Source organism: Saimiri boliviensis, chromosome 3 (assembly GCF_048565385.1).
Source record: "Saimiri boliviensis isolate mSaiBol1 chromosome 3, mSaiBol1.pri, whole genome shotgun sequence".
In the NCBI taxonomy this organism is placed as follows: Eukaryota; Metazoa; Chordata; class Mammalia; order Primates; family Cebidae; genus Saimiri; species Saimiri boliviensis.
Window position 1 is genome coordinate 97,777,744 of NC_133451.1, and position 23,317 is coordinate 97,801,060.

A 23,317-nucleotide genomic window follows, 5' to 3' on the forward strand; every position below is an offset into this window, starting at 1 on the left:
TCAACCATTGTGGAAGACAGTGTGGCGATTCCTCAATGACCTAAAAATAGAAATCCCATCTGACCCAGCAATCCCATTACTGGGTATATATCCAAAGGATTATAAATCATTCTACTATAAGGACACATGCACACGAATGTTCATTGCAGCACTGTTTACAATAGCAAAGACCTGGAACCAACCCAAATGCACATCGATGATACACTGGATAGGGAAAATGTGGTACATGTACACCATGGAATATTACGCAGCCATCCTTGGGTGTTTCTTGAATACCTCAGACATCCTCTTGCCTCAGGGCCTTTGGGAGTGTCGCCTTGAATGCTCTTCTTTCACCTGACTCACGCCCTTACCTTCTACAAATCCTTGCTCATATGTCGGCCCTCTTTGTAGTGAGGCTGTGGCTGACCACCTTTTTAATGATTTCAACTCCCATCCCACTTCTGGCACTTTATCCCTGTGTTCCTGCTCATTTTTCAGAAGCTCTGAAACGTTCATTATTTTACTTGCATATTTCTTTCTTATCCATCTCTCCAGATAAAACGTTAGCTACACAAGGGTAGAGGTTTTTGTATCTTTTCTTTAATACTGCATTCCCAGCACCTAGATCTTACCACATAACAGGCATTAATTAGACAGCTGATACATTAGTGGGAAAAAAAAAAAAAAAAAAAAAAGCAGCCACAGTAATCAACTAACATTTAGGAACATTTTAGTTGTTCTTAATGTAAAGATCTAAATTCACTAGTTTCTAAATCTCATAGTTTTTAAAAACTCTTAATTTGATTCTATCCTAAGATCACTCCTAAATATACTTTATATAAACAATATTACTTGATTATTTGAATATAAATTTTCTTATTTAGTGATCTCCAAATCAGTCATTAATTTACTAATAAATTCAGTTGACTATGCAGCATTATCACTGACATGTAAAAATCCAAGGATATCATCTTAGTTTACAGAAGGAAAGCATGTGAGACAGCTAAACTAAGGGAAATAAAAAGCAAAGAGTCTTACCAATTTTGTTTTTCTTAAAGTGAAAAACATAATTTTATTTTTAATTTTAATTTATTTTCAATTTATTTATTTATTTATTTTTTTGAGACAGAGTCTCACTCTGTCACCCAGGCTGGAGTATAGTGGCACAATCTTAGCTCACTGCAACCTCTGCCTCCCAGTTCAAGTGATTCTTGTGCCTTAGCCTCTTGAGTAGCTGAGATTACAGGCATGTACCACCAGGCCCAGCTAATTTTTTCTATTTTTGGTAGAGATAGGGTTCTGCTACGTTGGCCAGGCTGGTCTCAAACTTCCAGCCTCAAGTGATTCACCCGCCTTGGCCAGGAATGAGCTCCCATGATGGGCCAATTTTATTTTTCTTAACCTGGAACTGTGCCAATAGCTAGTTCCCATGTAGACACTGGACAGAAGATAGTTCATGGAGATATGACAGTACAAAGGAGAACATATTTATATAAACAATAATAAACTGATAAGAAAAACAGCCTCATATGAAATTAACTAAATGGTTAATGTACTTTCAAATGCAGAATTTAAAAAGTCAACTAAAAGGTTTTAAGTTTTTCATTTAAATTCCTTGAATTATAAAAGTAGATTTCAATGTGATTTTTAAGCTTTATCCTTCTCAAAAGGACTCGACACATTTCATTGCTAGAAATTTCAGAATTTCTACTACACTTCCTATGACATTTATAAGACTAAAGGATGTCTTGGATGTTTGCCCCTTACCGATTCAACTAATGATCTTGCTTCCTCTTGAGTGCAATGAAAAGGGCTATCAGATATCTGAACATTTGTGCTGGAGAGGAAAAGAGAATGTTATTATTAAACAGGATAAAAAGAAACAATTACAAAAAAAACCCCAAAAACTAATTCCAAATACTCCATATCAGTTGTATACTTTCAACCAATGAATGGAAACTGAATGTATAAAAATTACGACAATGAAAATTATTGTATATTCTTTCAGGCAAGGTTATAAGTATTGCTTAGTCCACAGCAAAGCACTCTCTAGAATGATGAAAAGATGTTTAAAAGTCTTATTACACAAATCCTAATAATTTCTAGGTATATATAAAAAGCTCCACCACAATTGCACTTCACCTTTACTGAAGAAAAGAGGAACCAAATTTGACCCACAGAATGGGACTACAAAGATAAATTTTTCTCTTAATTGAGGTGACAAACACTGTAATTAGCTACTGAAAGCTGTTGCAGAATCTCTTTCACAGATAAGGATATTAAAGAGAAAACTACATGAACATAAAGTTCGTTTTCTTATACGTAGGGAAGTTCAGCCAGGTATAAGAATAGCAGCTTCTTCCCTGAGTAGGGAAGGCTCCATGGGTCAAATGCCTTTCCTATACCTCTAAAAGCATGCCACTCATTACATATTGCCACCCTCTAGAGGAAAGCAAAAGCATCTTTCCTCTGAAATATATTAAGATTGATTTTTAAAAACTTCATTAAAAGAAAAGACAGATTAAAATGGATATAGAAATCGGTGGTAGAGAAGGGAGTTAAATTTAGCCAAATTAACTTTTTAAATAGAAGAAAAAGTGATTAGCAGATTCCTAAAAGATAACAATAATAGTTAAAACACATGTAAACATACCCCCTCAAGTGAACCTAAGGATATACATTATCAAATCTATTTTCACAATAGCTTGTGAAACATGCTGGGATATTGTGATAAAACATGTGTCTAGATCTGTCTGTAATTGATGACACTGAGTATACGGTGATTATAATAAGTGGTCATTTTGGCTTCTATCCAGACTCATAATGTGGGATCCATTTTCATTCTGGGCATAAATAGAATTTGATGAAAGTTAATGGCAACATCTTTAAGACTGTTTTTTTGCCATCATGGCACATGTTTCCTATATAACAAAACTGCACATCCTGCACCTGTACCTTGAAACTTAAAAGTTGAGGGAAAAAAAAGACAAAGTTTTTTGTGCTCTCTTTTCTACAGCTCATGTTTAAATAAGCTGAAAATGGAAAAAGGTAGAGCCTTGTAAGTCAGATGTTTTCTTGATGAATGTCAAAAATAAATTTTAAAAGAACCAGGCAAAATATTAGACACTGCAAAATCTTAAGTGTCAGTCCTGTGAAGAAAGTATGGCATACAAAGTACTAATTACAATACATACAATGCTTTTAATATTATAACTAAACCAAAGTAAAATATTCCTTGGAAATTCTGGGAAAATGATGGTGAGAGAGCCGGGGGGTCGGGGGGAGCCTTTTCTAGATACAATTACCATATAAAACACAGAACAACCAATTACATTTGAATTTCAAATAAGCAGCAAACTATTTGTTAGTATGAGTATGTTCCAAATATTGAAGGAGACACACACACTTACATGGAAAAATATTTGTTATTCTGAAATTCAAATTTAACTGGTGTCCTGTATTTCTAATCTGATAAATCTGATAACTCTACTTCTAAAGTAATCTGCTACTCTTACAACAAAATGAAACTATGAATGGAATCTTAGAAAAGAATGACAATATTAAAGCCAGCACTGTAAAATTTGAAAATATTTTTTTATTTTAATTTTAAAAATTAAAAAAATTTTAAAAATCTCTCTGATAAAATGTCTTGACAAGTAGCCAGTAGTGATATCCCTTGAGAAAGTAAGCTGACTCTGCTATTTTTCACCTTAAAAAATGTATGAGCAGCCAGGGGTGATGGCTAATGCCTATAATCCCAGAACTTTGGGAGGCCAAGGCCTGAAGTTCAGGAGTTCAAAACCAGCCTGGCCAGCATGGTGAAACCCCATCTCTATTAAAAATACAAAAATTAGCCAGGCGTGATGGTACACCCTTATAATCCCAGCTGCCTGACAGAGCAAGACTCTGTCAGGAAGAAGGGAAGACAGGAAGATAGGAAGAGAGAGAGAAAGAGAGAAAGAAAGAAAGAGAGACAAAAAGAATGAAAGAGAAAGAAAGAATGAAAGAAAGAAAGAATCAGCACCACTGTTTTAAGAATGAAATGGAAAGCATAGACACATGACCTTAATTGTAAGATTCTTACAAGATATACCGATACATAGGATGAAAGATTACAAAGTTCCTTGTTAATATTTCTCAAATAGGCTCTTCTATTAGTCTTTTATCAGCTAAAAACAGTGCCAACAACCTCACTGACATGCTTCTAGTTGATAAAATATGTAATCTGGGTTGTAAGGACATATATGTGTGCAAATATGGGTGTGCATACATATATGTACTTTACCCCCTCTTGGATTTAATAAAGTTATTTGTACTTTGAATGTTTAAAGATGTAATAAAAGGCATGATATGAAGAAATATTTTTATTTTTTTCTGAACCGGCCTTCACATAAAAATAGTTGTTTTACGTTGATTCATATTTATTTGCCAATTCAAAAAATCATACTACATGTCAGGGAGTTTTCCAGATACTGGAGACACAATATTGATTCATGGTGTCCCCAAGGAGCTTTTAATCTTTAAGATTCTTTTTAGTTTTCAAACCATGACTATGACCTGCTGGAGGAAATGCAATATAATCATTTAAAGAACGGATGCTGGAGGAAATGCAATATAATCATTTAAAGGACTGTTAGTGCCTAAGATAAATGAAACTTTATAAAAAAACTAAAAAGAATGCACTGCTTTCCTTTTTATATTAAGATACTAAATATTATATTCTAAATTTATAAATGTTACATAACCTATATGAAACCTTGCTGACTAAAACAAGTAGATGACGTTAGAGCAAAAAATCAATAAAACCAAAAATGCTGTGTACAACAAACCCAAATTACATATAAAAATAATAAAGTATATTAGTAGACAAATAATAGGTAAAATAAGTGAAAAAAATGGAAAATTACCTGCAAATAATAAACAGACAAATAAAAGATGAAATTTACAGGGCCAGTAACATGGAACTTTAATGAAGGGAAAATCATTTTCTTCAAGTAAATTTCAAATCAAACAATGTCTCACACTCATGTGAATCCTCAAAAACAGTGTCCAGGATAAAGACTTGTCAAGACTTCTCATTCTAAAGCAAAATAGTCAAGAAAAAGGGAGAGAGAAAATTTAAAGAAATAAGAATGACAACAATTTTAGACCATAACCTCCAAAGTTTATAGAAGGATGTGACCTTGGGATAAATGTACACAAAGCTAAAACAACTGAGGCTATCAATACGTAAAGAAGTACCAGATTACTGGTACCAAAACAGATATATAGATCAATGGAGCAAAACAGTGACCCCAGAAATAACACCACACATCTACAACTATCTGAACTTCAACAAACCTTGATAAAAACAAGCAATGGGGAAAGAATTCCCTATTCAATAAATGGTGCTGGTAAAACTGGCTGGCCATACACAGAAAACTGAAACTGGACCCCTTCCTTACACCTTATGCAAAAAGTAACTCAAGATGGATTAAAGACTTAAATGTAAAACCCAAAACCATAAAAACCCTAGAAGAAAACCTAGGCAATATCATTCAGGACACAGGTATGGGCAAAGACTTCATGACTAAAACACTAAAAGCAATTGCAACAAAAGCCAAATTTGATAAGTAGGATCTAACTAACTAAAGAGCTTCGGCACAGTGAAAGAAATTAGCATAGAGTGAACAGGCAACCTACTAAATGGGAGAAAATTTTTGCAATCTACCTATCTGACAAAGGTCTAACAGCCAGAATTTTCAAGGAACTTAAACAAATTTACAAGAAAAAAAAACAAACAATCTCATCAAAAAGTGGGCAAAGGATACGAACAGACATTTCTCAAAAGACATTTATGCAGCCAACAAACGTGAACAAAAGCTCATCACTGATCATTAGAGAAATGCAAATCAAACCACAAAATACGATCTCACTCCAGTCAGAATGATAATTATTAAAAAGTCAAGAAACAATAGATGATAGTGAGGCTGTGAAAAAATAGGAACACTTTTACACTGTTGGTGGGAATGTAAATTAGTTCAACCATTGTGGAAGACAGTGTGGCAATTCCTCAAGGACCCAGAACCAGAAATCCCATTTAACCCAGCAATTTCATTACTAGGTTTACAACCAAAGGAATATAAATCATTCTACTATGAAGACACATCCATATATATTTTTACTGCAGCACTATTCACAATAGCAAAGACATGGAACCAACCCAAATGCCCATCAATGATAGACTGAATAAAGAAAATGTTGTGTATATACATCATGGAATACTATGCAGCCATAAAAAGGAATAAGATCATGTCCTTTGCAGGGACATGGATGAAGCTGGAAGCCATCATCCTCAGCAAACTAATGCAGGAGTAGAAAACCAAACACCTCATGTTCTCACTTACCAGTGGAAGCTGAACAGTAAGAACACATAGACACAAGGAAGGGAACAACACACACTGGGGCCTGTCAATGGAGGGAGGGAGGGAGATTATCAGGACAAATGGCTGATGCATGCAGGGCTTAATACCTATGTGATGGGTTGATAGGTGCAACAAACCACCATTGGCACATGTATACCTATGTAACAAACCTGCATGTTCTGCACATGTATCCTGGAACTTAAAGTAAGGGGGGAAAAAAAGTACCAAATACAGCTTTCTCTAGAAATGTAAAAACAAAACAAAACAAAAAACTTCAAGACCTAAATAATTTAGAAGAATTGAATATATTTCTTTATTCAGTAAGCATATTTAGACTACCTACTGTGTCAAGTCCTGTTATCAAGTACTGAGGTAAAAACTCAATAAAAAGTATTAAAAAAAAAATCCACCCCTAGTTCTAGATAGAGATATGTACAGCAGTGATATGACAGCCCAACACAAAAGAAACTGTGCAGAGGTGACATCTAAACTGCTTCCTGAAAAATGAAGCTGTCGGAAGAAAGATAAAGAGATGGGAAGGAATAGCCCATGAGGCTGGAGAGGTAGGTTTGGACATACTAAGTATGGAAGGGTTGGATGAAATTCACATTGTTTAAGGATGGAAGGGTTGGATGAAATCCATATTGTTTAATGATGGAAGGGTTGAATGAAATCCCATATTTGAAGGGAATCATAAGATGTTTTTAGACATAAAAATGATAGTCATATTCATACTTTTGAAAGATCATTCTCGCAGTACTATACAGAATATATTAAACAGGAGAATGACTGTTAATTAAAAAACAGTTTATAAGTAAAGCAATGCTAAGTAACTGAAATAGTTTAGTTTTATAACTAGAAGGCACTCAAGAATCAATCAAAACTTGAAAAATGTATAAGACAGATGGATCAAGATAAATAATGGTTAATAAAGTAGTAAACAGAAGAGTATATTTCTGATTTCTTAGTAAGGTATATCAACTGGTTGAAGAGAGAGTGAGAGAGGACTAAGGAATAAACTCCAATGGCAAAAAATGATTTCCCCCAGAATCGAATTTAAAGTTTTCTTAGGTACGACTAGAAATAATAAAATTCTCTCTTTTAAAAGAATATTTAGCTTACAGAGTAAACATCCAGCAGTGGAAAAAAGAATACGCAACAATAACAAAAAATCTTATTTGGAGAAAGAGAATTTTCAAGGTATCAATTAAAAGAACTTAATAAATCCAGTGCTGCTAAAAAAAAGAAGAGTCACTACCTGGATTAAAGAAAACAAAAACAAAAACAAATGTCTGTTGGCTTTAAAATATTATTCAACAATTTACCCTGACAGATATTTATTGAGTGGCTACTCCATGCCAGGCATTAGGAATATAAAGATGAATCAGGCATTTTTATTCATCTGCTTTTCAGGAACTTATATTCTAGAGAAGAAGACAAATTCATGAACCAAGTGCATTATAACTGTGACAAATGTAATGACACAAATCCAAAGGGGACAAGGAATACAGAGAGTACTGGCACTTAAGCTAGCATGGGGCTATAAGAGGAAATGTTTCCTAGAGAAGACGACATAAAAATTAAATCTTAAAAGATGAGTAACTCGGCCACTTCAAGAAATGAAAAGACAATCATGGCAAAAGAAACAAAATTAGTAAAGGTCTAGAGATCACTACAAGCACAGTGTGTGTAAGGAGTGACAAGTGGCTTTCAGTTGTTGTAACATGAAATAAGAGACAAGAAGTGACGTAAAATGAGGCTAGAAAGGTTATCTAAATCTTGGAAGGCTTTGTTTCTCCATGAGAACAAGTTTGGATTTTATGATTCTTAAGGCCAGGCACCAGTGGCTCATGCCTGTAATCCCAGCACTTTGGGAGGCTGAGGTGGGTGGATTACTTGAACCCAGGAATTCAAGACAATACATAGCAACATACTGAGATCCTGTCTATACAAAAAATTTAAAAAGTAGCCAGGTATGGTGGTGCATGCCTGTAGTCCCAGCTACTTGGGAGACTGAGGTGGGAGGATTGTTTAACTCTGGGAGGTTGAGGCTGCAGTGAGTTATGTTCATGCCCCTGCACTCTAGTCTGGGCAACAGAGCAAGACACTGTCTCAAAATAAATAACAATAATAATAATAATAATAATAATAATAATAATAATAATAATATGGTTCTTAAGCAGAGAGGCTCATCAGAATCACAAAGGGGGCTTTAAAAACATATATGTTTAGACTCTAATTCCTAAAGATATGAATATACTAATTTAAAGAAGGCGACAATGTATCTGAGTTCCATAATAATGTCCCTAGTTAATTCTGTGTATTACATACACATTGAGAGAATGTCTATGATAGTATAGACCTAAACTGAAGTAAGTGAGAAAAACAGGTTTCAAAAAGGAAGGCAGAGGAAGTCTTGTCAATCTATAATGGCAGAGTTTAAGGAATTAAGAAAGATAGGCAATTTATTATATAAAGGCAAAAAAAATAAATAAATAAAAACTAACGACTCTGAATGTATTTTCAAATTAAGATTAAAAAATAAGAGAAATATGGATTAAAATGAGTTAAAATTTTGAAGATCTTAGACTTTAAATTTTCTAGGTGCACATGATTTATATACTGAAACTTATATTCTGAAAATTCTTAGGCTGGGCACGGTGGCTCACACCTGTAATCCCAGCACTTTGGGAGGCTAAGGCAGGCGGATCACGACATCAAGAGATCGAGACCATCCTGGCCAACATGGTGAAACCCCCATCTCTACTAAAAATACAAAAATTAGCCAGGCATGGTGGCACGTGCCTGTAGTCCCAGCTACTTGGGAAGCTGAGGCGGAAGAATTGCTTGAACCTGGGAAGCGGAGGTTGCAGTGAGCTGAGACTGTGCCACTGTGCTCCAGCCTGGTGACAGAGCAAGAATCCATCTCAAAAAATAAATAAATAAATAAAAAAGAAAAAGAAAATTCTTCAACTAAAAAAAGTGATTTTATTGCAAAAATGTAGAGGAGGCAAAAGAATACAGCTATTAAGACTGTAAGGTTTAGGCCAGGTGCAGTGGCTCACGCCTGTAATTCTAGCACTTTGGGAAGACAAGGCGGGCAGATAACTTGAGGCCAGGAGTTCGAGATCAGCCTGGTCAACATGGCAGAACTCTGTTTCTAATAAAAATACAAAAATTAGCGAGGCATGGTTTCAGGCACCTGTAATCCCAGCTACTCGAGAGGCGGAGGCAGGAGAATTGCTAATCACTTTAACCTGGGAGGCGGAAGTCGCAGTAAGCCAAGATCGTGCCACTGCACTCTAACTTGGGTGACAGAGCAAGACTCCACCTCAAAAAAAAGAAAAAGTAAGGTTAAATCCTGGCTCTACCATGCATTGTGTGACCTTAGATAAGTTAACCTAAATATTTATGTGGACTGAATTTCCTCATGTGTAAAATGGAGATAATAACGATACATACTTTATAGGATTCTTGAATATTAATTTCGTAACATACATAAATCACTCAGAACCTGGAACATAGTACAGAGTTAATAAATCTCAACTCTTACTGTTAATGTAATCCTTATCATTACTCAGGAGACGACAGCAAAATGATTCCAGAGCTTAGAAATAAAGTTACCTTCACAGTAAGGAAAATTAGACTCAGCACAGAAGGTATGAACTCAGGTTGTAGAGATACTAATCAAACAAACAGTCTCTAGCTGTGTAGCTGAGGAAACCTGGGGAAATATTCAAGTCTCATCAAAGACTGCATAAGCTTTTTAGAAAGTACAATTAGGAAGGAGACAAGACAGCAAAGAACAAGCAAATATATCTCAGACAGAGACCCCCCCTTCATATTGGAGGTACTCATTACACTGGGAGTTTCACTTTTAGACCATAAAGGATAGCTCAGTCTACCAGTTACTAGGAGAGACAAGACTAGAGGACATTCAATCATATCCAGCTTTGCTGTTAATAAATTATATTATTTAAATTAGAAACAATTATCTACTTTTTAAGATTATGCTTAAGAAAAAAAGAGAGTGCTCTCCATAAGAGGTAACAGGAGAAGGCCAAGGAATTGACAATGTTTCTTTAGTAAGCAAGAGAAACAGAATCAATAAATTGAATGTTCAAGCATTTGTGTTGTAGGTAAAACGGCCCTTCTTAATGACTTAGATAAAATAGTCATTGAAATTAAATAATTCTTTATTCCATCTGATTACCTTATTCTAATGATTTCTTAAACATCCCTCTTGATTCCCAGACCATGCTCAGAGAGCGCAGGGACCCTATCGTATTCATAGCAATATCTTTAGTACCCCCACAGGACCTGCTTTTGCCTCCTATACTTAGACTTACCAAGAGTCAGTTGTTTTTGTTCCTAAATGTGTTTGTCACTTGTACTTGTTACTATAATTTCCTAACTTAGGTATTAATTATGTTCACAGATGAACTGTGAAAAAGTGTGGAAGAACTGTTTCTATAAACATTAAGTAGGTTATAAAAGGATCAAGGCTTTAAACAATACTGAGGCTCTAAAAAGCCTCAATGAAGGTGAATCACTACAGAAACTTGGTGTCAAATTTGGTGTGGATAACAAAATTTAAATGATTTTTTTTTTTTTTTAAAAAAGAACCCTAGGCTGGGCGTGGTGGCTCACGCCTATAATCCCAGCACTTTGGGAGGCCCAGGCGGGTGGATTACGAGGTCAAGAGATCGAGACCATCCTGGTCAACAAGGTGAAACCCTGTCTCTATTAAAAATACAAAAATTAGCTGGGCATGGTGGCGCGCGTCTGTAGTCCCAGCTACTCGGGAGGCTGAGGCAGGAGAATTGCCTGAACCCAGGAGGCGGAGGTCGTGGTGAGCCGAGATCACGCCATTGCACTCCAGCCTGGGTAACAAGAGCGAAACTCTGTCTCAGAAAAGAAAAAACAACCCTAAAAATCTGTCAGAATTTTTAGTTATAAGGAGCTTAAGGATTACAGGATCTTTATTTTTTATCCTATGTTATGTTAGAGTAGGTGTACCCAAACTGCGGCCTGCGGGCTGCATACGGCCCCCTGAGGCAATTTATCTGCCCGCCCCCCCCCCACTCCCCGCCCCCCTGCACTTCAGGAAGGGGCACCTCTTTCATTGGTGGTCAGTGAGAGAAGCACAGTATGTGGCAGCCCTCCAACGGTCTGAGGGACAGTGAACTGGACCCTGTGTAAATAGTTTGGGGACGCCTGTGTTAGAGTATATATAAAATCTCTATGGAATCTGTATTAAAAAGGGCTTAGCCCTATATCCAAAGATGGGTGAATATACATTTAAATGTTTTAAATTAAATATTTGATTTATGTTACTATTACTTAATTCCTCTGAATCAATCAACTAGTGATCATGTTGGATAAGAAGGCTTTTACTTTCTAAGAAATTATAGTAGTTATTAGATAAATAAAATAACCGTATAGATTTGCCTATTGAAAAATTGCATTTTTCATCTTTGCACAATGTATTCAAATTAAATGTCCACTTATTTGTCAGTATTTCCACTAAATTATAAAATTATAAATCCCTTGAGAAAAAAGATCATGTCAATTCCTAGCTTAATAGCGCCCAGCACTCAAATGCCCAATGAATAGGTAGATACTCTGTATTGTTTAAATAAAAAAAACCATGCAATTCTGTTATTAAAAAATCTGAAACTAAGTAGTATTATATGGCTGTTTAACACCAATTAGTAATAAAATAACATTACTTACATAGAAAAGACAAATTCTTACCAATTTATAGTCCCTCCATTACATTTCTTCGTAAGCAATGCTTTCCAACATTGATGAGTGGATTTAACAACTTCAAGAGCAAAAGCCTAGCTCCAAACAAACAAATAAAAAAAGATGTATTTAATATCAGTCACACTGTTATACTAACACAAAACTAATCTTGTGACAACATTTAATCGTTAAGAGCACGAGCTCCAGAGTCAGGCAAAACTTGGTATAAATTCTGGCTTCCCTATTTATCAGCTGTGTGACTTTGGGCAAGTTACTCAGGCTCGCTAAGCCTGTTTCTTCACCTATGAAGTAGAATATAATAGGGATAATCTATATCAGGGGCTGGCAAACTAGGGTCTTTGAGTAAAATCCAGCCTGCCACCTGTAAAATTTTACTGAACAGTCACATTTGTGTTTGGCCTATGGCTGCTCTAGTACTATAACAGCAGAGTTAAATGCCTGTGACAGAAATTATACAATCTGCAAAGCCTAAAATATTTTCTACATGACCCATTACAAAAAAGTTTGCCAACCTCTGCTCTAAGTCACAGAACTGTTGAAAGAATAAATAAGATGACATATGTAAAGTGTTTAACCCAGTACCTGGCTTGTCAGTAAGCATGCACCTATCCCCTTCAGCATCACCAAAACAGCAGGCAGTCTAAATGTAGTTTTGTTCAGTCTAAGTAGTTTTAGACTATCCACTGTCTGAAAATAGTACATCTCCTAGACATTTATGACAGTGTCTAAAAATGCATAATCAACAATACATATACCTCTTGTTAGATATACATCCAGTAAGAACATATGACGAAAAGTTGCTTTATTATTCCAAAGCAGAAAGTTCTTCAGATTCTTTTCCCTCAAAATGTTGTTTGTTTTCCTTAAGGAGAGTCCTTACTGGTTAGTTCACATTAGCTCCTTTCTTCTTCAACAATAACTAAATACATTATGATAACTAAACAAATTATGATAATAAAGAATCTTGGGAACTGAGATATAGTAATAATGGGAAATTTATCCTCTGAAAAGACAAGTTCTCTCAGGTCTACTATTGTCTGTGATGGAGGATGGCTTATTTCTCAATGAGGTAGTGTTGTGGGGTTGTGGGGGGGGGGTCTCACTTCAGATATAGGACAAGAAATCCAATACATTTTCTGATTATATAACGATAGAGTTTTAAATCAAATTATTTGGATAAATGTGATTATTTAGAATCAATTCCAATACTTGCTTAGAGGAGTGGCACAAAAAACCTAGAATAAAAGAAAGGAGCCATCTTTCCAACCATGTTAAAGAGGGACAACTTAATTCTTGAGTTACGCTCTGCTATAGCTTGAGGGAATCTGTCCTCTCAAATCTCGTGTTCAAATTTGATCCCCAGTGTTGGAAGTGAGGCCTAATGGGAGGTGTGTGGATCATGGGGGTGGATTCCTCATGAATGGCTTGATGCCTCCTCAGAGTAGTAAGTGAGTTCTTGCTCTGGTAGTTCTCACAATAACTGATTGTTACAAAGAGCCTGGGTACCTTCCACCTCTCTCACTTGCTTTCCCTCTCAGCCTGTGACATGCCTGCTATCCCTTTGTCTTTTGGCATGACTGGAAGCTTTCTGAGGTCCTTAACAGAAGCAGATGCCAGCAGCACACCACTTGCATAGTCTGCAGGATTGTGAGCTAAATAAACCTCTTTTCTTTATAAATTACCCAGTCTCAGGAATTCTTTCACAGCAATACTAAAGGAACTAAGGCTCTATATTTTAAATAGTAGTAGCAAAAAGCAATGCATAAAACAATTATTTTCTCGAGAGGTTGTATAAGTGACCTCATCTTTATACAGAAAAAAACTGCTATTTGTCAACAACTAAAACAAAACAAAACAAACAAAAAAACTGCCTCATTCTTTACAAATTCATGACTTGGCGGACTTACCTTAGGCAATAAGGAGCCACAAAAATACTATATAGGTTTGAAATTTCAATTATCTCAATAATAAAATGCAAATTTTTTGAAGAAAAAATAATTTATTGTACACATTTTCAATATTTTAAGAAAGAGAATTTAATCTAAAATAATTTTATATTTATATTTAATAATTCCAGACAAAGCCCTCAAGATTTGAAGTGTTCTTTTAATGTGCTTTCAAAAAATATTGAGTCCAGCAATCAGTTCTTTTACAGCAAAATACCCATTATGAATTTTAAGTTTTCATTAACATGCCTTAGTTCACTTAGAAAACATACTTACTGGAATCCAATTAAAAGCTGGTTTCAAATGTTTAATTCACCTAGTGGTAATAACTTAAAAAAAATTCCATGTTTTAGACTTTAATTTCTTGGCCTGTTCTCTCCATTTGTATCATATTAGAGTTACTCTGTGGTAACTCTGTGGTATTCTAATAGAAAAATCCTATGACAGTAAGATAATTCAGGTGTCCATTCAATTGTTAACCAGCTGAGTTCTGTCATGGTAGAATGAACACTTAGAAGGAAGGCTCCTGTGGACTTACGTTAAGGGTGAGTAACTTTCTCTTCCACAAAACAGTAAATAGAAAGTTTTTCTATATACACAATTTGCAAAATTAGACTGATCATAAAATTCCTTCATTTTCTAAGATGAAGGAGCTATAGACAGATAGATGGAAATAGATATTTTTTCAGCCTTGTTGATTCACTTAAAAGAGCTTCTGAAACAAAATTTAAATAATAAAATCATGTTTTTGAATATGTAAGTTTGTTTTTCCTTACCATGTTATATATAGATATTCACCTAAGAAACTCCCCAAGTGAAACGAGTATTGTACAGATATCAGGAGGTACATTTTAAAATACAGATTTTCATCTTCACCTTGTTTTTGAATTCTCCATTGAAAGCAAACTGGTTTTCTGGTTTTCCATCTGGTACCTTATATAATCTAAACCAATTAAGGGTAGCTTCAAGGTAACCCGGTTTGAACTTCTTAACATCATCAATATCTGTAAAGAAAAAACAAAAAAGATGTTTTGTTAAGAACCAACACTCATGCCATTTAATGGCAGAGCATTGGACTAAGGGAGCCAGCAAAGACGGAGCCCAGTCTAAACAGCAGCACAATCGATTAGGATACCTAGGGCAGCAGCACTGTTGACACATACCACCTTCAGACTTTTGTGTTTCTGTATGCATAACACTATTCCCGCTCTCTACAAGCATTTACAAAGCATCTTCAGACAATGTGCTATGCATGGAAAATAAATGGATGAATACAACAAAGTTCTTTTCATCATGATACTCAGAGGTTTAACTCGGGGAAAGAGATAAAGAGGTAACAAATTGCAATTAAAAGGCAATGAGGTTTTAACAGAGATATACACAAGGAATGGAGTAAAAGAAAGCATTATAAAAGTGACAAGTACGCCACTAATTGGACAAGACGGGGAAAGGTAGAAGGAAGAGCACACATAAAAGCAAGGGACTGCATTTCAGAATATACAAAGAAAGATGGGTCTGCATGGCTAGAACATCACTGTCACGTGGGAGTAGAGTGTGATAAGACACCTAAGAAAAGCCAGTCACTGAGGATATACACAGTAATCTCCCTTTATCCATGGTTTTGCTTCAGTTACCCAGTCAACTAAATCCAAAAATATTAAATGGAAAATTCCAAAGACAAACAATTCATAAGTTTTAAATTGCATACCATTCTGAGTAGCCTGATTAAATCTTGTGCTGTCCTGCTTCATCCTGGCCAAGATATGAATCACCCCTTTGTCTAGTGCATCCACATTGTATACACTACCCACCATTAGTCACTTAGCAGCCCTCTCAGCAGATCCACTGTCTTGGTATAGCAGTGCTTGTATTCAATTAACCCTTATTTTACTTCAGAACGGCCACAAAACACAAGAGTAGTGGTGCTGGTAATTTTATTACAGTATACTATTAAAATGATTCTGCTATTATCACAACAAACAGGAATGTTTTGCAAAAATTAATTAATTTTGAGTTCGTCCAACTTATGGTTTTCTTATTCAGAGAGGAAGAAAAATCTTTTAGTCTACTGGCAGTGAATATCTAGAAATGCAATTTAATCAGTGCCCAAGATAAATGATTTTCTAGGCCGGGTGTGGTGTTCACACCTGTAATCCAAGCACTTTGGGAGGTCAAAGCAGGTGCATCACGTGAGGTCAGAAGTTAAGACCAGTCTGGCCAACACGGTGAAACCCCGTATTTAAAAATACAAAAAAATTAGCTGGGCATGGTGGTGCTTGCCTGTTGTCCCAGCTACTCGGGAGGCTGAGGCAGGAGAAATGCTTTAGCCTGGGATGGGGAGGTTGCAGTGAGCAGAGATCACACCATTCCACTCTGGCCTGGGCAACAGAGCGATAAATCATTTTCTGTTGCTTAAATCTGATTTACAACTTTATCACTGTACCTTATTCAAACTATCATTCTCTCTTCCATTGTATGTAACTTATACAAATCATATAACTTTTATATAATTGCTGTTACTTAACTTACTGACTTCCAATGAGAAAGAAAAAGCTAATTATCTAATATCTATCTCAGTCTAGGAGGCTTTCTCCCCAAAAGTTGTAAAGAGGACCTATTAAGCAAAGACACCAATTAGAAAAAAAAAATGAAAATTTTATAACGGAAATAGGAAGTATAATTCTCCAAATCTAAGATAAACTTTTCCATTCTCAACTAATTATACCCTAAGAGAAAACAGCTGCATTTTCCCAAACAACAAAACAAAAAAAATTACAAAAAGAAATGTAAACATTTTTGGCTGGGCAAGGCTGCTCACGTCTGTAATCCCATCACTTTGGGAGGCTGAGGCAGGCAGATCACGAGGTCAAGAGATCAAGACCATTCTGGCCAACATGGTGAAACCCCGTCTCTACTAAAAATACAAAATTAGCTGGGCGTGGTGGCGCACACTTGCAGTCACAGCTATTTGGCACACGGAGGCAGGAGAACTGCTTGAACCCAGCGGGCGGAGGCTGCAGTGAGCTGAGATCGTGTCACTGTACTCCAGCCTGGTGCCTGGCGAAGAAACAAGACTCTGTCTAAAAAAATTAAAAAAAAATTTAAAAATGTAAATATTTTTTAAAACCCCAATAGCAAATGCCTAAAGCCAAATTCTTTTATCTAATGCCAACAGTCAGTTCAATAACCCCTCTGAAATTACAAAAAGTTCTAGCTAAAATGTATAAACTTATTTGTGATTTATGAAAAGTATACATAAATATATATAAAACTTAACTGTTCTTCATGAAATTCCTAAGAGTTAAGAACAAGTATGTTTGTATTCAAGAAAACTACAGATAAGACAGCTTAAAGGTTTGCCAAAATTTATCCAACTCACTCGTGATAGAACTAGTACTATATAAATACCTCCAATTCAATAATTTCTGCTTTTTCTTCTCTACTGCACAGTAACACTGCTCAAAGTTTTTATTTACATTTAAAAAATGTAGTAAAGATGTATTATTTCAGTTCTTTTACTGTGATAAAATATCCATAACATAAAATTTGCCATGTTAACCATTTTTAAGTCTATAATTTAGCGACATTAAGTATGTCTACAATTTTGTGCAACTATCAACACTATCCATTTGTAAGACATCTTTTATTTTTTCTTTCCTCAGCAAGGCAATTTACTTCTATAGAAGGGTGCGGCTCACAGATGGAATAATGGCAAGCACAAACCTATTAGACGTATTTTTTACAATCTATGTTATTTTAAGAAAAGTGGCAATTCTCTAGTAGTCATTTATTCCCACTCTTGGAATTACTTTTATATGAAAGAATTACAGGCAATTATATCATTTATTTTAAAGATGAATTAAGTTAGGATAATCTGAAAAAGCTATATATGTAATCAAGCTAAATCTATTTCAGTTTCTAGTTTTGATTAAAAATTAAGATCTTTTAACTGAACTCTACTTGATCAACTTACTGGACTGAAGACTCTACTTGTGCAGAACATTCTGACTAATGTTCACGTATTATGTATGCTGACTCTGGCAGAGTACTCTAGAATGAAGCCCACATTTCTGCTTCCATCAGTCAAGTTTTAGCTTTACCAAGCATCAGGTATGTTTATTCCCAAAACATTTATGCTAACTGTATCTTTTATTATAATTATGAGATATAATTAAATATTATACACATCAGTGAATTTACGGTTACAAAAAGGTTTTTGTTTTTATGAAGTTAATTTGAATGTTCTGAAAGAATTCAGTAAAAAGCTTCTAAAAATATCTGCTGTCAAATTAAGCCTGCAGCTAGGTGCCATGGCATGCCCCTAATCCCAGCTACTTTGTAAACTGAGGTGGAGGATTGTTTGAGCCTAGGCGTTCAAGACCATTCTGGGCAACACAGTGATACACCCATCTAAAAACAAAAATAAAAAACTAGACCTGGGTAAGAAAACAGTTAAATATTAGGAAAAAAAAAAATCTATAGTTATGCATATAGGCTGCTTTCCAAGTAAGGTAAGAGGAGAATTTTAGATATGAGAGGTTGGATATATCCTCTGATGAAATCATTTTAGTAGAGTCTTGGATGAACTGCGGGAGCAACTCATTCAGGTATCTGAAAGAAGTGCAGTCTGGGAGGAAGAGTTTAAGTGCAAATATTCTGAAGAGTACAATTTTAACATTCAGTGAGAGAGTAAGAAAGTCCTACAGCTACAGCATAGTGAAAAAACAGAAAGTATTAGGCGAGAAGATTAGAGAAGCAGCCACAGGCCAGTCACAAAGGACTCTAGGGGCCATACTAAGGACTACGGCTTTTACTTTGGGATAGTTTTGGGTAGAGTAAATGTTTTAAGATCTTTCTATCTGCTATGTGAAGAAAAGACTATATAGACAAAAAAAAAAAAAAAAGAAGGAAGCTGGAAGTCCAGTAAGAGGCTACTGGGAGAGTCTACTTAGGTGAACTATGGTGAAGGCTTAGATAAATGTAGTTGTATGGAGGTGGTGATGAATGTTAAGATTTTGGATATATTTTAGAAAGTAAAACTGAGAAGAATTACTAATGGGAAAAAAATAACAGTAAAAAACCAGTAAAGATGAGACTTAGATGAGATTCAAAGTATCAAAGAGCAGAAAAGGATAAGTCTATAACATTAATAACCTAAATTATAGTAAAACTAAAAGCAATCCTCAAACTTTTTCTTTTCTTTCTTGCTTTTTTTTTTTTTTTTCCACCTATTGTCTTTTTCTGTCACACAGGCTGAAGTGCAGTGTGCAATCACGGCTCACTACAGCCTCGACCTCCAGGACTCAACCAATTCATCCACTTTTGATTTCCAAGAAGCTTGGACTACAAGTGTGCAAGCACTATGCCTGGCTAAATTTGGTTTATTTTTTTCAGTAGAATTGGGGGTCTAACTTTGTTGCCCAGGCTGGTCTTGAATTCTTGGAATCAAGTGTTGCTCCTACCTTGGCCTCCCAAAGTGTTGGGATTACAGGGTGAGCCATTGTGTCCAGCCTATCACCCCAGATTTTTTAAAACAGCTTTATAAAGTGTGGTAACTTCTGACAAACAGTGTGCAGCAATGATTTACTTTCAAATTTGAAAGTTTAATTAACAAAGATTATATAGAGTCTCCTTAACGGAATTTTTACATTAAAACTATAAAAATATGTTTTATAAATAATCATAGTTTTATATAAACAGATTGGAAATAACTGGTAATAATGAAGCAATATAACAGACAAATCTTAAGGTTACATTGGGTTTTTCCAAGTCCAGAGCTCTCATTTTAATTTAGTTTTTCTTAACTAACTTTGATTTATGTTTCTGTAAAAGAAAATCTAAAATAACTTAATCAAAATCTACCATTTTATCTCTGGAGACACAAGATAAATCTAACACAATATTTTCTAAGAGCAACATTTATGACTTAGTTTTTTCCTTCATGGCCACAATGCATGAACATATGAAAATCTCAGATGAGGAACACAGACTATAAAACTTCAAAAAAAAAAAAAAAAAAAAAAGCAAAAGGAGGAGGATCTGAAATGAAAAATCAGGTAGGCTTAAGAGCAGAACATGGATACAGGGATACTATGTATCTTTCTAACCAAATTTCCTGTGTAAACCAATTCACTTGTTTCTAAAATCTAATTAGAAAAGTCTTTCTACTCTTTTTTTTTTTTTTTTTTTTTTAAATCCAAAAATGCACTCTGTCGCAACAGGGGGAATTTCTTCTAATCACCTATATTTGCTAAGACTTCAATATTCCCCAAACGTCAGAATTAAACATACAAGTAACAGTAACGATATGACTTCAAAAACCAAACTCATAAGGTACATTTTATATAAACAGACCATGAGCAGTATATATGAGAGAGAAATCTAGAAAGAGTATGCAATCTATTTAATCTAGAGACGTATTAAAACAATAAACTTTAAAAATGATTACATACCAAAAACAAATAAAATGTTAAAAAATTTTAAACATGAGAAAACTAACACAATACATTCTATACGTACAATACAATCAATTTAAAGAGCAACAATAAACAAATTTAAAAACTCTTGCCTACTGAAAAAGAACCACCCCCAGTTCCCTGATTTTTAAAAATACTATTGAAACACAAATATTAAGAGCAAATAAAGAAGAAAAAGTCTAACTAAATAATTAATTTTTGGTTCCAAAAGAAAATCAAAACTCTAAAAATATTCAGAAAGTAATGACAGTGAGAACACTCAGGAAGTTTCTAAGAAGAACTAAAGAAAAACATGTTTTGAATCAGACAGCACTAAGTTTAAATTCCAGTTGTGTATCATCTTGGGAAAGCATTGCATCAGCTTGGGAGAATTTACTACTTTGTTTCTTCAAATCCAGAATGGGGAAGAAGAAATCAAGGTTGTTATAGGGATTAAATAATGGGTGAAAATCATCTAATAAAAAGGAATAATTCTTAACAAATATCAATCATTCTCTCTCCATTTCCCAAAAATTTTTCCATGCATGCAGCCAAAGTTATACTTACAGGTAAATGAATAGCCTTATAAGCTTTTATCTTTCAAAAATAAATATAAAAACATGAATTAGTTAGAAAAATACTAAACAGATTTTCATTAATATTGACAGTGACTGTAATTTGTACAATGCTCCTGAAAAAAATCAATATACCTGGGCATAGTAATAAACAAATGCCAACAAAGACTAAAAATAACATATATAAAAAGCATCTGGGCATACATATACACACATACACATGAATACTTATTAATAACCTTTTCCTATAAACATATAGTTTTTCACTTAAAGACTCTAAATGAATTTGTAATTAATTTCTTATTCAACAACAGACACATTTATCTCTAATATTATTACAATTTAGTTCTTACAAATTTATTTTTTCTGATGTGTTGAAATTAAATTAACCCCTTTTTTAAACATTTGGAATGGAGAGGGAATATATAATTATTTGAGTGAAATACCACAAATATTTCTGAAATAAGCCTTTCACTGAGTTCAAGTGTATTAATGAAATTATCAGCAAATAAAAACACTCTTTAAGTTTCCAAAGCATTTTGATTTGGAAAAAATAGAGACCTTTGACAGGAGGGGCTCTAAATTAATGTTTCAATATACTCCCTCTGGCTAACTTACCTAAAATAGATACCTTATAAAAAGATAAAAGTTAAAAAGACTCAAAAACAAGTAACTGCAGACCCAAGAGAGAACAAAAATACAAAACAGATGTGGGACTGCATGCAGGGGCACATAGGAATCCTGATGGTGCAGGCAGGCAGGACGGACTGGAAGGCTGGCTCCTATCAAGTAAAGGCAAGATGACTATGTGATTTATTGTATATACTGGAATATTTCTGAGACTTGTATCAAGAGAAAAAGTAGTCAACAGAAATAATTCCTTACCCAATCTATGCAAACAAGAATTTTAAAGTAGCTATTATGAATATGTGCATGACTTTCAGGAAACATCACCCCAAAGCATGAACATATGAAAATCTCAGATGAGGAATACAAACTATAAAACTTCAAAAAAAAAAAGAACCAAAAGAAGGAGGATCTGAAATGAAAAATCAGGTAGGCTTAACAGCAGAACATGGATATGCAGGAAAAAAACCAGAGAAGTAGAAGACAGACTCACAGAAATTATCCAGTCTAAATAACAGTAAAGAATAAAAAAGATTAAAGAGACAGGAAGAGTGTTAGTGATTTGTAAGACGAGACAATAAAAAGTAGCCTAAAATATGTGTACTTAGTTTCAGAATGCAGGTGAGAGAATGGAGCCCCCAAAGTGAAAAAAAAAAAAACAATGGCAACAATTTCCCAAATATGGTTAAAAAAACATGAACTTACAGATCCACAAAGTTCAGTATACCCTAAGCAGAATAAATACAAAGAAAAGGAAACCTTAGCACAGCATAGAAAAAAAAAATTGCTGAAATCCATGGGAGAAAATCTTTAAAACAGTCTGAGAAAAAATAATACATTATACACTAGTAACAAGGTATACATGAAAGATTACTTCTGGGACTACCACCTGCTCCCTCAAAATCCATGCATACCAAAATCTCACAGTAGCCCTGCAGAAACCAGCTATGTGAAAAGTAGATTCTCATTATACTGGGTTTTGCAACATGAGAATACTGTTATTTTCAATCCATATTTGGTTAAAAGAAATCTATGTATGTACAGTTAAAACCAATGTTGTTCAAGGGTCAACTGACAATACAAATGGCTGTTCACTTCTCATTGGAACCAACAGTGGCTGAAAGAAAATGGAACATCAATATAAAGCTTAAAAAAACCTACAAATTTAAATTCACCATCAAGCAAAACTATATTTCTAAAACAAAGGCAAGAAAAAATATTATTTTAGATAAATACAAATGAAGAAAATTCGCCACCAGCAGGACTCCACTAGCAAACTGACACAAGAGCAGAAAATCAAATATCGCATGTTCTCATGCATAGACTGGTGTTGAACAATGAGAACACATGGACACAGGGAGGGGAGCACTACATGCTGGGGTCTGTTAGGGGGAAATAGGGGAGGGACAGTGAGGGGTAGGGAGTTGGGGAGAGATAGCATGGGGAGAAATGCCAGATATAGGTGATGGGGAGGAAGGCAGCACATCACACTGCCATGTGTGTATCTATGCAACAATATTGCATGTTCTTCACATGTACCCCAAAACCTAAAATGCAAT

General features: G+C 34.8%; 1 protein-coding gene across 7 annotated transcripts in view; it reads right to left on the reverse strand.

Annotated features, from left to right (window-relative positions):
• Positions 1 to 23,317, reverse strand: part of PPA2 (inorganic pyrophosphatase 2) — a 109,706-nt gene that overhangs the window by 29,087 nt on the left and 57,302 nt on the right. For 2 of the 7 annotated variants that reach the window (XM_010340098.3, XM_039468521.2), the window contains 3 exons: positions 14,978 to 15,105; positions 12,144 to 12,229; positions 1,750 to 1,819 (listed from right to left, as the gene is read on the reverse strand). In XM_010340098.3, the coding sequence (XP_010338400.2) occupies positions 1,750 to 1,819; positions 12,144 to 12,229; positions 14,978 to 15,105 (284 nt within the window). Of the gene's footprint in view, positions 1 to 1,746; positions 1,820 to 4,889; positions 5,063 to 9,588; positions 9,718 to 10,010; positions 10,111 to 12,143; positions 12,230 to 14,977; positions 15,106 to 23,317 lie in introns of those variants that run through there. The other 5 variants (XR_012516905.1, XR_012516903.1, XR_012516904.1 and 2 more) reach the window with 5 other exon arrangements.